The 11,623-nt window shown below is 43.5% G+C and overlaps 2 protein-coding genes across 2 annotated transcripts in view; one reads left to right on the top strand and one right to left on the bottom strand.

Annotated features, from left to right (window-relative positions):
* Positions 1-707: 707 nt before the first annotated feature.
* CSUI_002877 (polycystin cation channel protein) lies at positions 708-4,774 on the bottom strand (the record flags this gene model as incomplete). Its single annotated transcript, XM_068063076.1, has 2 exons — positions 4,333-4,774; positions 708-3,889 (listed from the first exon to the last, which is right to left on the bottom strand). A coding segment is annotated over exon 2 (1,587 nt), but the record flags the coding sequence as incomplete, so codon positions are not given.
* Positions 4,775-9,270: 4,496 nt separating this feature from the next.
* The window catches only part of CSUI_002876 (snf2 family n-terminal domain-containing protein), a gene marked incomplete at its 5' end in the record, with an annotated part of 28,890 nt that continues 26,537 nt past the window's right edge, over positions 9,271-11,623 (top strand). Inside the window, one exon of the mRNA XM_068063075.1 lies at positions 9,271-11,465. Within this exon, the coding sequence (XP_067924949.1) occupies positions 9,271-11,465 (2,195 nt within the window). The remainder of the gene's footprint in view (positions 11,466-11,623) is intronic.

The following is an 11,623-nucleotide window of genomic DNA, read 5'->3' as shown; positions in this document are numbered from 1 at the left end:
GTTTATAGGTGAGGAAAAGGAAGAGAAGCACTCTTTAGATCTTCTTCTCTCTCTTGTCTCTCTCTCTCTCCTTTGTAGAATTATCGACAAGAGATCGATGAAAAGAACAACAAGAGAGACAGCAAAGAGAGTGCAGGAGGGAAGTGGTGCATGCGAAGACACGAAACAGAGGGCAGGAGAGATAGAAGAGAATGAAGAGGATTCCATTGAAGTGGGAAGAATCTTAGTAAGAAAAAGGACCTTCACAAGACATAACGACAGACAGAGAGAGGAGCCTTTTTATGCGAGCAAGAAAGACAGTCTCATCCTTCTTCTCCTCCTCCTTTTCTTCATTAGTGAACGTTCTCTTCCATTCTTCTTACTCTTCTTCGGTTTTCTCGTTCTCACATGTCCATTCTATGCGCGCTTCTTCTTCTCTTCTCCTCTCTTCTTTCCTCCAGCCTCCTCCTCTCCTCTCCTGTCTATCCACCCTCCTTTCTCCATACCTCCATAGCCATACACATCCATATACATCCCTCATATCCATGTGCCTACATACATATTCCTAGATATCCATATTCATCCATGCTTACAAACTCGACCGGAAAGAGACCAGATAAGCCCCGAGAGAAAGGGATCTCCATACACGCACCTAAGAGTCTTTTCTTTCTTTCCTTTCTTGCTTTCTTTTTCACTTCATCTTCCTCCCTCTTTCTTTCAATACTTACCCGTTTTCTCCCATGTTGAGAGAAGGACTTCCTTAGTATTGGAGGCGTCATTCTTGACTGTCTTTCCCTTGACGACTGTGATCTTGGTATCCTGCACGACAAGAAGATTAGCCACCATGCCTGTACCAACAATGTTCACGAGAACGCGAGACATCCACAGGTAGACGTCCTCCCACGTTAGCATGCCTAGCTGAATGAGACTCCTTCCTTCCCCACATGCTGTCTCATCTGTCGTTGCCTTATCTTGGACCACGACTCTTCCTTCTTCTCCAGGAGAAGATAATTCCTCTGGGGGTGTGGCGAGAAGTCTGCCACGAGGCGAAGATGAAGAAAATGAAAGAGAGAAAGAAGGAAAAGAAGAAGAAGAAAGAGAGAGAGGATGAAAGGGTGGGGAAGAAGAGGAAGAATTGACGGGGGTGCTTGCTTCAGTTAGTGACGAGATGTCTTCTTCGTTTTCTTCTTGTCTAGGGAATGTCGTCTCTCTTCTTTCCGTCTTTTCTAGGGGGGTCTTGGAACGACGATCATGGAGCGCATCTGAGGAAGGAGAATGAAGTCCGTCTCTCTCCTTAAAATTCTTACCTTCTTCTTCTTTTCTTTCTTTCTCTTTCATGGCGTCCATCCCCTCTTCATTCTGCCATGTCGATTCACTTCTAACTTTCCTACTGTTCTTTTGTAGAGAATCCCTTCGATCATTCCCTTCGTTCAAATCGCCATTCTGATGATCCATCCCCCTCCTCCTATCTCTTATTCTTTCTTCTGACCTCCTTCTATCAACCTTCTTCACTTCTTCTTCTCCTCCCACCTCTTCTCCCTCTCTTATTCTTCTTCTTCTTCCCCTTCCGTCATCTTCTCTCTTCTTCTTGTTCTTCTTTTCACGTCCCTCAAGGGCATCTTCCCTTCTCTTCTCATCCCCCCCTAATCTTCTTCTTCTTTCTCCTACTCCTCCTTCCCTATTCTTCTTCTCCTTCTTCTTAGAGACCACTCCATCCATATGAACCGGATCGTCTTCTTCCTTCTCTCTCAGCTTCGCTCTTGCATCGCTTGGAGACCCTTCCTCCCTCTTACCGTCGTTCTCTACCCCCAGAAGATTTCTAGCCTTCTTCTCACTCTCTCCCCCATCATCCCTCTTATCAGCAACAGCTTTCCCTGTCGTCCCTCCGTCAGGAGGAGAAGGAGAAGAAGAGGAAGAGGAAGAGGAAGAAGAGGAAGAAGAACAAGAAGCTTGAAAGAAGGGGGAGTTGAAGATATTTTTACGTATAGCCTGTCTCGTTCGGAATTTGGTCTCGACGTTAGCTGAAAGGATTGCGGCGGAGAAGAAGAGACCTAAGAAGAAGAAAAGAAAAACGACAAAGCATACAGCTGGACGCTTCGATTCGATGAGAGGTGTATAGATTCTCTTCTCTTCGCGTGCTTCTTCCCAGAGAAGTAATTGATCTTCTGCCTTCTTACGGGTGGTCTCTGCATCTTCATCCCCTCCTAACGTTCCTAGAAGTTCATCTTCTTCTTCTCCCTTCTTCTTCCTGTTCTCCCCCTCCCCCCCTCCTCCTCCTCCTCTCCTATTCTTCTTCTCGTCTTCGAAGACCTTCATGACGGCGCGACAGCGGCATGTTCGCAGCTGACCACCATCGGCTTATAGACGGAGCCCATAAGTCCTTGAGATGAAAGATAGCGGGGAGAAAAAGAAAGAAAAATGAAAGAAGATAGGTCGGTTCTAAAAGAGATTCTAGATAGATAGATAGGTAGATACAATCGAATAGATTAAAGAAGAGGAAGAAGAAGAAGCAGGGAAAGAAAAAGAGGAGGAGGGATGATCTGAATTCCGTAGAAGAGAAGAAAAGAGATGACGGGGTGGGGTGGGCGAGCCAGTCTAGAGTTAAGATGAGAGATAGCTAGAGAGAGGAAAATCTTCAACAGCTACCTCTACCATATGGAAAGGTCGAAGGGCTGGGGTGTGAAGAATAGAACTCCATCGACCAAACCATCACACATATCAAGATGTCTTTCTTCTTCTTCCGAGGGAAGATAAAGAAGAGGAAAAGAAGGAGCCCTTATGCCTCTCTTCTTCCTTCTTTCTGCTTCTCTGTCTTATCCCATCACATTTCCTCTTGTTCTTTTCCTCCGGCCTTCTTCTCCCTCCCTCATCCGCCAAGACTGTCCTCTCCTACTGCAGTCAGAAGAAGAAGAAGAAGAAAAGAGTCTTGTCGCTCATTCGGGAAGAGAAAGACGTTACAGAAGGAGATGAACAAGAGAGAGGTTAAGAAGAAGAAAACGAAGAGAAGTTAGGAGAGAGAGACGGACAGAGATGAGAAGATCCTCGCCTTTCTCAGAGAAAAGGAAAGGTACAGAGGAGAGAGGAAGAAGATGAAGAAAGAAGGCAAGATGAAGATGAAGAGGATGATAGAGTTAAAAGAAAGGACGAAGGAAGAAAGAAAGAAGTCTTTCTTCAGTTCATCTTTCCTTCCTTCTCGGCAAGAAGAAAGGAAGATGTTTACGAAGAAGAAGAAGAGAGAGATCTTGTGAAGAAAGAGAGTATGACCCAACTGTGTGGGTGTGGGCATATGAGACGAATGAGACCTCTTCTTAATCTTTCTTAGTCTCTTCTTTAGCTAAGTTGATAGAAATACAAAACACACCTCGACGGGGGGAGAGCCCCTAGAGAGGAAGAAGAGGAGGAGAGGAAAAGACAGGCGGAGGAATCTCTAAAGGTTAGCTTCTTGTATACAGGAGAATCTTCACTCTACATCTACGAGAAGATACACGAGACCCAAGCACATTAAAGATAGACAGATAGATAGATAGATCAAAGATCGATAGACAGATGAAAGATAGATAAAGATAGATAGATAGATTAAAGATAGATAAAGATAGATTAAAGATAAGATAGATTAAAGATAGATAGAGATTAAAGATAGAGAGAGATTAAAGATAGAGAGAGAATAAAGATAGAGAGAGATTCTTCCTCGTAGTTGTTTTATCTTCCTGTCCCGTCTTCTTCTTCATGATGAGGATTGTGGTGTATGTGGAATGTGGTGGAGACAGGAGCGATTCTCCCCCCTCTTGGCGAGGCCGTGAGAATTCTCAAGAGAAAAGAAAAGAAAATGAAGAATGAAACGCCTGCAAAAATCCCTCCTCGCCTTCCTGACCTGCGGCGCCTCATCTTGTCCTACACACCTGCAACGTATCTGAAACACACACATACATAGATTTACATATAGAATGGAGATCTATCTATAGAAATACATACTTAGATAGATAGATAGATCTATGTTTATATATATAGATACATACACATAATAGATCTATATAAATATAGAGGTAGATAGCTAGCTTTATATATATCACATCTCTAGAGAACGCTCTCAACGAGAGCTCGCTATTCCCTGCCGTCTTTTTGTTCATCCGTCGATGCTGTCCCTCCTACAGTGTACATACACCGGAGAATCTTATATATCACACACTTGAATGAAAGGAGGGAAAGAAAGAAGAGAACTGAAGAGAGACGAAAGCAAGAAAGGAAAGAAGACAGAAAAGAGAAAGAATAAGAGCGAAGTTAAAGAAAGAAAGAAAGAAAGAAAGAAAGCTAAAGGAAGATAGAAGGAAGAAAGAGAGAAAGTTGGAGCATCACCATGGGAGCTGAAGAACGGGTGAAGAAGGAAAGAAAGCCCCCCCTCTATCTCGATCACTCCTGGATCGCCGCCTTCCGACCTTTCCTCTTCCCGAATCACTCTAGATCTCTGAATCTCTCTAAATCTCCCTTAAGTTACATTCGGTAATCTTATCTATCTTACGAATCGAAAGAGCTACAGATACAGCACATCGCTCCTTCGATCTTGTCTCCCGCTCCTATCATCTCTCTCGAGATAAGAGAGACGACAGGTAAAAGAACGGAAGAAAGATCCTTTTCTCTCTCTTTCTTCTTTCTCTCAGCGAGACCTGCAAAGACACATTGAGAGATTTCTCTCAAGATGACAAAAAGAAAAAGGGGAAGAAAAGAAAGTGCATTGCCATACCCTTCATCCTACACAAAGAAAACGAACGAGAACAGCTAGATCATCTGTCTACTCTCTCTCTCTCTCTCTCTGTCTCTAGGGAGGGAAGGAAGGGAGGGGGGAGACAACAGAGAAGAAAGACCCCGCCCCCCCCGGCGGAGCGCGCTAGTAGGGGTGAGTGATGGTTCAACTGCATGCAAAGGAAGGAAAGAAAGAGACGGCCGCTCTTTCTATCTCAATCCTTATTCTTGATCTTTTCCATTAAGATAAAACGAGACTTCTGTGGACCTCTCAGGATGATGAGCCCGTAAAGGGAGAGGGGGGTCGCATCAAGAAAAGAGAAGGAGATTTAAAAAGGAGAAAGAAAGAAGAAAGATTGGTGTGTGTCGACAAAAAGGAAGAGGACCACCGTAGAAGAACGACGGGTAAGGAGGAAGGAAGAAGGAAGAGACAGGGTGAGAGAGAAGAAGAGCAAGAAGAAAGAAGAAACTGGGAGAGAAGGAGGTATTCTGTCGTTTTGTTTTCCTTTCTTTTGAAGTGTCTCCCTCTTTTCTCGATTGCGAGAGACATGGGAAAGGGTATGAGTTAACTAGACACGCCCCGCCGATGAGATTTCCAGCCTCCGTAAATAGGAGGTTAAGAAAGAAAAGAACAGAAGGAAGAGGAAGGATGGAGGTGAGCATCTTGCTTTCTCGTGTTTCTTCTGCTCTTCATTTCCTACGGAGAGAAGAACCGACCCTATGAAACGTAAGAGACAGAGACCAAGAGAGATTAAGAGAGAGAGGTAGGAAGCCCAGAGAGAGAGGGTGTGTGGAGAGTTGGATCGAGACCTCTCGTGAAGACGAAGAAGGGCTTTTAAGGTTTCTTGCCTCCCATTCGACTTCTCTTTCTTCTTTCCACCAGAGAGAAGGAAGGGACAAACCAAGAAAGGAAAAGAAAAAGGAAGAAAAAGAAGAGAACAAGACGAGGAGGGGGAGGAGGAGAAGAAGAAGGAGGAGGAGGCTAGTATCGTCTCCATTCATTCTCCTTTCCTATCGAGAGAGATTTAGAGAGAGAGAGAATGTGGATGAGAGAAGAAGAAGAAGGAGAGGCTTTTGCTAGACGCAAATATCACATAGGGGTGGAAGTGTCTTTTCTTTGAGACAATCTTCCCTTAAATGCCCTGTCTGTCTTCGGATAGGATTTCTCTTTCCTCTTCATTTCTCAAGACAGTTTTCTTCTGAAGAGATCAAGATAGAGAACACAATGAACTGAGTGTTCATCTGAAAAGGAAAGGAAAGTTAAGCAAGAAAGATGAAAGGCTAAGAGAGAGAGAGAGAGACGAGACAGAGAGGGAGACAGAGAGAAAATGAGAAAGAGATATAGATCGCTTCGATTCTCAAGAATAGACAGAGAGAAGAGAACAGGTCACGAAGGAAGAAGAAAAAGAAGAAAGAACTCTTCACATATGTTAAGGCTCTTCTTTCTTTCTTTCTTTCTTTCTTAATCTTTCTCTCTATTTAGGCCTAAGAAATCGGGTCTGTCCTTCTTTCTTACCTCGAACCACTCCGAAGGAAGGACTCGAAAAGAAAGAAACGCTTTTCTGTAGAGTATCACACAGCTCTTCTTACCACTAGATTAGTATGCTCGGGGCTTCCTTCTTCTTCATCATGTGAGAGATCTCTTCTAGTCACTTGGCAGTGTGTATGTTCTTTTTACCTATCTTTATTCGCATCGGACCTTCTATACATCCTTCACACATACATCTCTCTCTCTATATATATATACGTGTATATATATGATCTCCCGGAGGTAGAGATTGCTGTATGGCGTATACAATAGAGTGTGGTGGGTATCTTTCTTACTCCTTTCCTTTAGCCATTTCTGCCTTGCCATCTAGAGATAGAATGCAACACTTCACGCCTCTCCGTCACTCCCCACTCTCCCCCGAGTTGTAAATCTATGTGGACTTTCTGTTCTCCTTCTTTTTCTCCTTTTCGACCAATGCTACTAATAGGAAGAAGCTCTCTATATATATGCCGACCCAGCAGGAGGAGGAGAGATAGTCAAGACCTGGATCAGCCTATTCATATAGACAGAGAGAGAGAGACAAGTAGAATGAATAAGGACAGATAGAGATGAAAAGAGAGAGATTCTTGAGAGAGAGAGAGAGAGAAAGAACATTCAGTTTTGAGAGGCAGATAAAACACTGCTGGTATGTACAGACTATCTATCTATCTATGTGTATATGTATATACTATCTCTCTATACATAAATGTACATACTAAATATGTATATGTACATATGTATACATATAGATACTTTGTACATATCTGTACACATATATATCTATATATACATACGCAAGTGTGTCATAAGGACGGTCGATATGTATCTGTCTATCTATATATCTATAGATAGATGTGTACCACTCTAACAAAGGTACTACGGTTCGAATGGAGGAGAGTGGTATGTATGCTTCTTTCTTTCTTTGCTCTATGCTGACAAGAGAACTGCATGCAACCTTCACCTGTATGTACACTCGCATTCATAACCTGCTAAAGACAAAATGCAAACAGAGGGAGCCCCCCATCTATCTATATATCTACCGTCAGCTTAGCTAAGTAAATTCAATCTGCCTGCCTATCTTTAATCAAACCATCTACCTGTCTGTCTCTTCATACATATGTATATGTGGGGATACGTATACGTACACATGTATACTGAGAAATAGATAGATAGATTAAAGATAGATAGATAAAGACAGATAGGTGGAAAGATCAAAGATAGGTAGACAGATTAAAGATAGGTAGATAGATAGATTAAAGATAGGTAGATAGCTCAAAGATAGATAGATAAATAGGTTGATAGATCAAAGATAGACAGATTAAAGAGAGGTAGATAAATTAAAGATAGAGACATAGACACGTATAGATAGATAGATAGGCCTATGGGTATGTATGAATGCTTCTACATACGTGTGCCTTTCTGTATTGTTGGGAGGCCTGTGTAATGATCGGCGATCCTCGACCACTGCCAAGGGCGAGAGAAAAACTGCCCTTAGCTCAACTTTTAGCCAAATAGAACAAGATCAACCCATCGACCTAATCTTGGCTATTCGCTTCCCCCTATGTATTTCCCTACAGCCCATCTACAGACATATGCATATACAGAGGTAGTTCATGTATGTTGTATACCTCTATATACTAAGATATGTGTATGGAGCTCTACCTCTCCTGTGTTTCTTTCATTCTCTCTAGATCAAGATTCTCAGGCAGAGAGCATGTTCCTTTCTTCGTCTTCTCTTACACCCTTTTGTCACGTCAAGTTCTTTTCAGCAATCTCGACAAGTAGACACGGCTAGCTGTCTCATCATACACTGGACCAGCAGCGAGCGGGGGCGCGGCGAGCTATGAGGGTCAGTCCATCCGCCTCCTGTTCCCCCCCGTCTACTTGTGTAGAAGTGTTCCGCTTCTCTCCTAGTCCAAGGGATCGCTCGAAGTGTGTCTGACAAAGGAAAGAGAATCTCTTTCTTCTCTTCTTCTCTCGTGAAGTAGATAGAGATGTCCTTGATAGATTGGCTAACTTAAACAGATTCTTGAAGGGTATCTCCTATCTCGTCTGAGCTACCGAGTAATTTCATCCTTCTTTTCTTTCTCTCTCTGTCTCTCCCCTGTGCTTGCTTTTCTTCTTGTAGAATGCTTAAGGACTTTTTAATCGATTCCTGAAGGCTTCATTCTAAAGATAGAGAAGATAAAAGATAAGATAGGTCTACTAGATTATAGTTATCGAATGGATTCTTACAGTTTTCTTGACTGGGAAGAAGATCGGCTTGACATCTCAGGTGTATGTACACACACCGACATCCCCCATGTGGATGACTCGCGCTCTCTCTTTCTTTCTTTCTTTCTCTATTTCTGTTTTTCTTCTCCCTTCCAATTTTTTAGCCTTTTTGAATGCTCTTCAGTTAGAGAGCTTCTCTAACTTCTTACCGTCTATTATCTTACACCCGTCTCTTGGGCTTTGCTTCTTCGCTCTTCTCCTTTCTCTGTACCGATCTTTTCCGATTTTCTTCTTTCTTTTGCTCCTCTTCTTCTCTTTTCTTTTCTCCTTCTTTTCTTTTGTGTTCCTCTCTCTGAGAGGACCCTCACTGTCGGAAGTTGTAAAAAGGAGAGGCTTTTCTCCATCTTCTTCTTCTTCACCTTCTTTTCTCTTAGCTGGACAGTTTCTCCAAGCCTTTGTCAGAAGGGAGAATTGTCGGAGAGAATCGATTCTGTCGATGCTCTCTCTGTCCTATCTTTTCGAGTTGCTTTTGCTTCTCTCTCTCTCTCTTTCTCCAGATGTTCCCTAGTATGTTGAGAGCACGCTCCTTCGTCTTTAAGGGAACTAACTGCTTTCTTCCCCCCTCCTTCTTTCTTTCTCCCTTCTTTCTTTCTCCCTTCTTTCTTTCTCTCTCTCTTGTCAATCATTGAGATTTGGACTTCTTCTTCTTGCGACTATTCCCCTGTAGAGTTGTCTTCCCCCTCTTCTTCTCCCTCGCCATTCCGTGCTTTTCTTCTTCTTCCTCTTCTCCATTCTTGTCGATTTAAAGAAATATGCCTCGGACCAAAGCACGTCCTTCTTCTTCTTCGTATTCTTCATCGTCTCAGCATCTTGTATCTACCCCTCGTTTCCGTCTGTCTTGCTCTTCTTCTTCTTCGCTGGGTCACGCCTTACCGCAGCGTGAGAGAGATTTCGAGAGAGCCTCGATTGCTGACTGCGGCGCCTCTCCTCTTCGTCCTCTTCAGTGCCTTCATCCTGTAGGAGAGAAGGAGAAAGAAGAAGAGGAAGAAAGCGAAGATATCCGCTGTACTGTAGATACTGGCGGAGTCTCTTCCCTTTCTTTTCTCTCACCTCGTCGCCACGAAACGCAAGAAAAAGAGAGAAGTCACGAGGATGCAGAGAAAGAAGAAGAAGAAGGAAAGAAGAATAAGAAGAGGAAGGAGGGGGAGAGCTCTTTATCTATCCTGCAAGGAGAGGAGAGCAAAGAAGAGACAGCGGGAGTAGAAGAAGAGAAACAACGGAGAAGGAGTGAGAGAACAACAAGAAGAGAGGGGGGATGTATCCGTAACTCTAGAGGGCAGACAAAGGAAGAAGAAGAGAGAGAGATCCTTTCTGTTAAATGTGAGGAGATCGAATCCCTGAGAGATGTGAAGGAAGACAAAGATCTTTCAGAAGCATCAAAGGAAGCTCAAGGCAAAGAAAATACTCGGGTGTCTATACACCGTCATCTCGATAGGAATCGACCATCACCCGGTCACCCCCCCACACTTCTCTCTTCCTTGTCATCTCCTTCTTCTTCTTCTTCCTCCTCGTCTTCTATTCCTCTGTCTATAGACAAGATCAAAAGATCTTTGTCTTCTGCTAAGTTTATATCCCAAATCATTGAAGGCATTCTCTCCTCTCAATCTTCCTCGCCATCCCTTCCTTCTTCTTCTTCTTCTCTTTCGTCTTCCTCTACCCAGGGCAAGACTGTTTCTTCTTCTTCTTCTTCGATTGAAGAGAAGCACGTCATCCGCAGGAGTAGCGCGATTTATCGGACTCCTCCTCACTGTCTCTCTTCTTTCTCTCCTTCTCGGACAACGGCTCGTGGAGGAGGACAGCTCGGGGGAGAGAAAGAAGAAGAGGGAGAATTTCTTTTCGCATGGGATGTACCAGGCTTTCTTTTTCTTCTCCCTTCTAGAGACAATGGAGAAGACGAAGAAGAGAAAGAGAAGAGAGATGATAAGAGGGAGAAGGCAGAAGAAGAAGAAGATGTGCAAGAAGAAGAATGGATGACTGGGGAGAAAGATGAAGAAGAAGAAGATAGGGGTTATAAGGGAGAGGAGAGGAAGAAGAGAAGAAGAAGGCAGTATGGAGTGTATGAAACAGCAGGAGAGGTCAAGAGGGAGAGAAGAAGGTTGTCTGAAGGCGTAGAAATAAAACAAGAGAGGAAAGGTAATGGAGAAGAAGAAGAAAAGTGCGAAAGAGAAGAAGAAGAAGAAAGAGAGGGTCTTTGGGGTTTGAACTCCAGGAGTAAGAGGATGTATCTATACGATACAAACGCTTTATACGGAGTCTATTTCTCCATGGCGGATGGACATAAAGACGAAGGTTCTTATCGAGTAAATATCTCTCTCTATACAGACTCTTCTTCTTCTTGCCAAAATGGAGAGAGGGACGGATGTGTGTGTATAGCTACAAGGTCTTGTATTGACCTAAAACGTGACGTCTCGCCTCCCTTGCCTGATGCGGTTCTTCCTCCTCTTCTTCGGCTTATCCAACCCTTTCATTCTTCTTCTCCCCCTCTTCTTCTCGCTGCGGCACGGATCATCTCCACTCCTTCTTCTTCCTCTCCCTCTCTTTCTTCTCGAAGACGTGAGAGTATTGAAGGGGAAGAAGCGGAAGACGTTGACGAAGAGGACGAGAAGAAGAGGAGGAGCTTACAAGGGAAGCAAGTAAAGCGAGAGAACAGTACGGATGGAGTTGAAGAAGAAGAAGAAGAGGAAAAGAAAGAAAAGGAAACGAAAGAAGAAGAAGGAAAGTTAGAGAAGGAGAGTGACGAAGAAGAAGAAGTGGAAGTTATAGAGAAGAAGAGATTTTTGAAGGAGATAGAAAAGAAAAGAAGAAGGTTGTCTTTTCAAGAGGAGGAGAAGAAGAAGAGCAGAGAATGTACTGTTCGCCTTCTCTTCGTTCTACCTAAGGGACAAGGAAGAGAGAGAAGGAGATACACTGCCGGATCAACGGAGGCCTTTCGAGATCTCTTTCACTGGTAGGTAGACCCCCCACATACACGACCTCTTAGTCACTTCAACCTCGCACACCCAAGCCACGTACAATGTATACATACACATACACGTTGTAAACACATGCTTTCTTCTGGCAGAGATCTCTCTTCAGATATACATCTTCTCACGGTATAGATTTCTC

The sequence above is a fragment of the Cystoisospora suis genome (assembly GCF_002600585.1).
Source record: "Cystoisospora suis strain Wien I chromosome Unknown contig_1225, whole genome shotgun sequence".
In the NCBI taxonomy this organism is placed as follows: domain Eukaryota; phylum Apicomplexa; class Conoidasida; order Eucoccidiorida; family Sarcocystidae; genus Cystoisospora; species Cystoisospora suis.
This window is presented reverse-complemented; position numbering and strand designations above follow the sequence as displayed.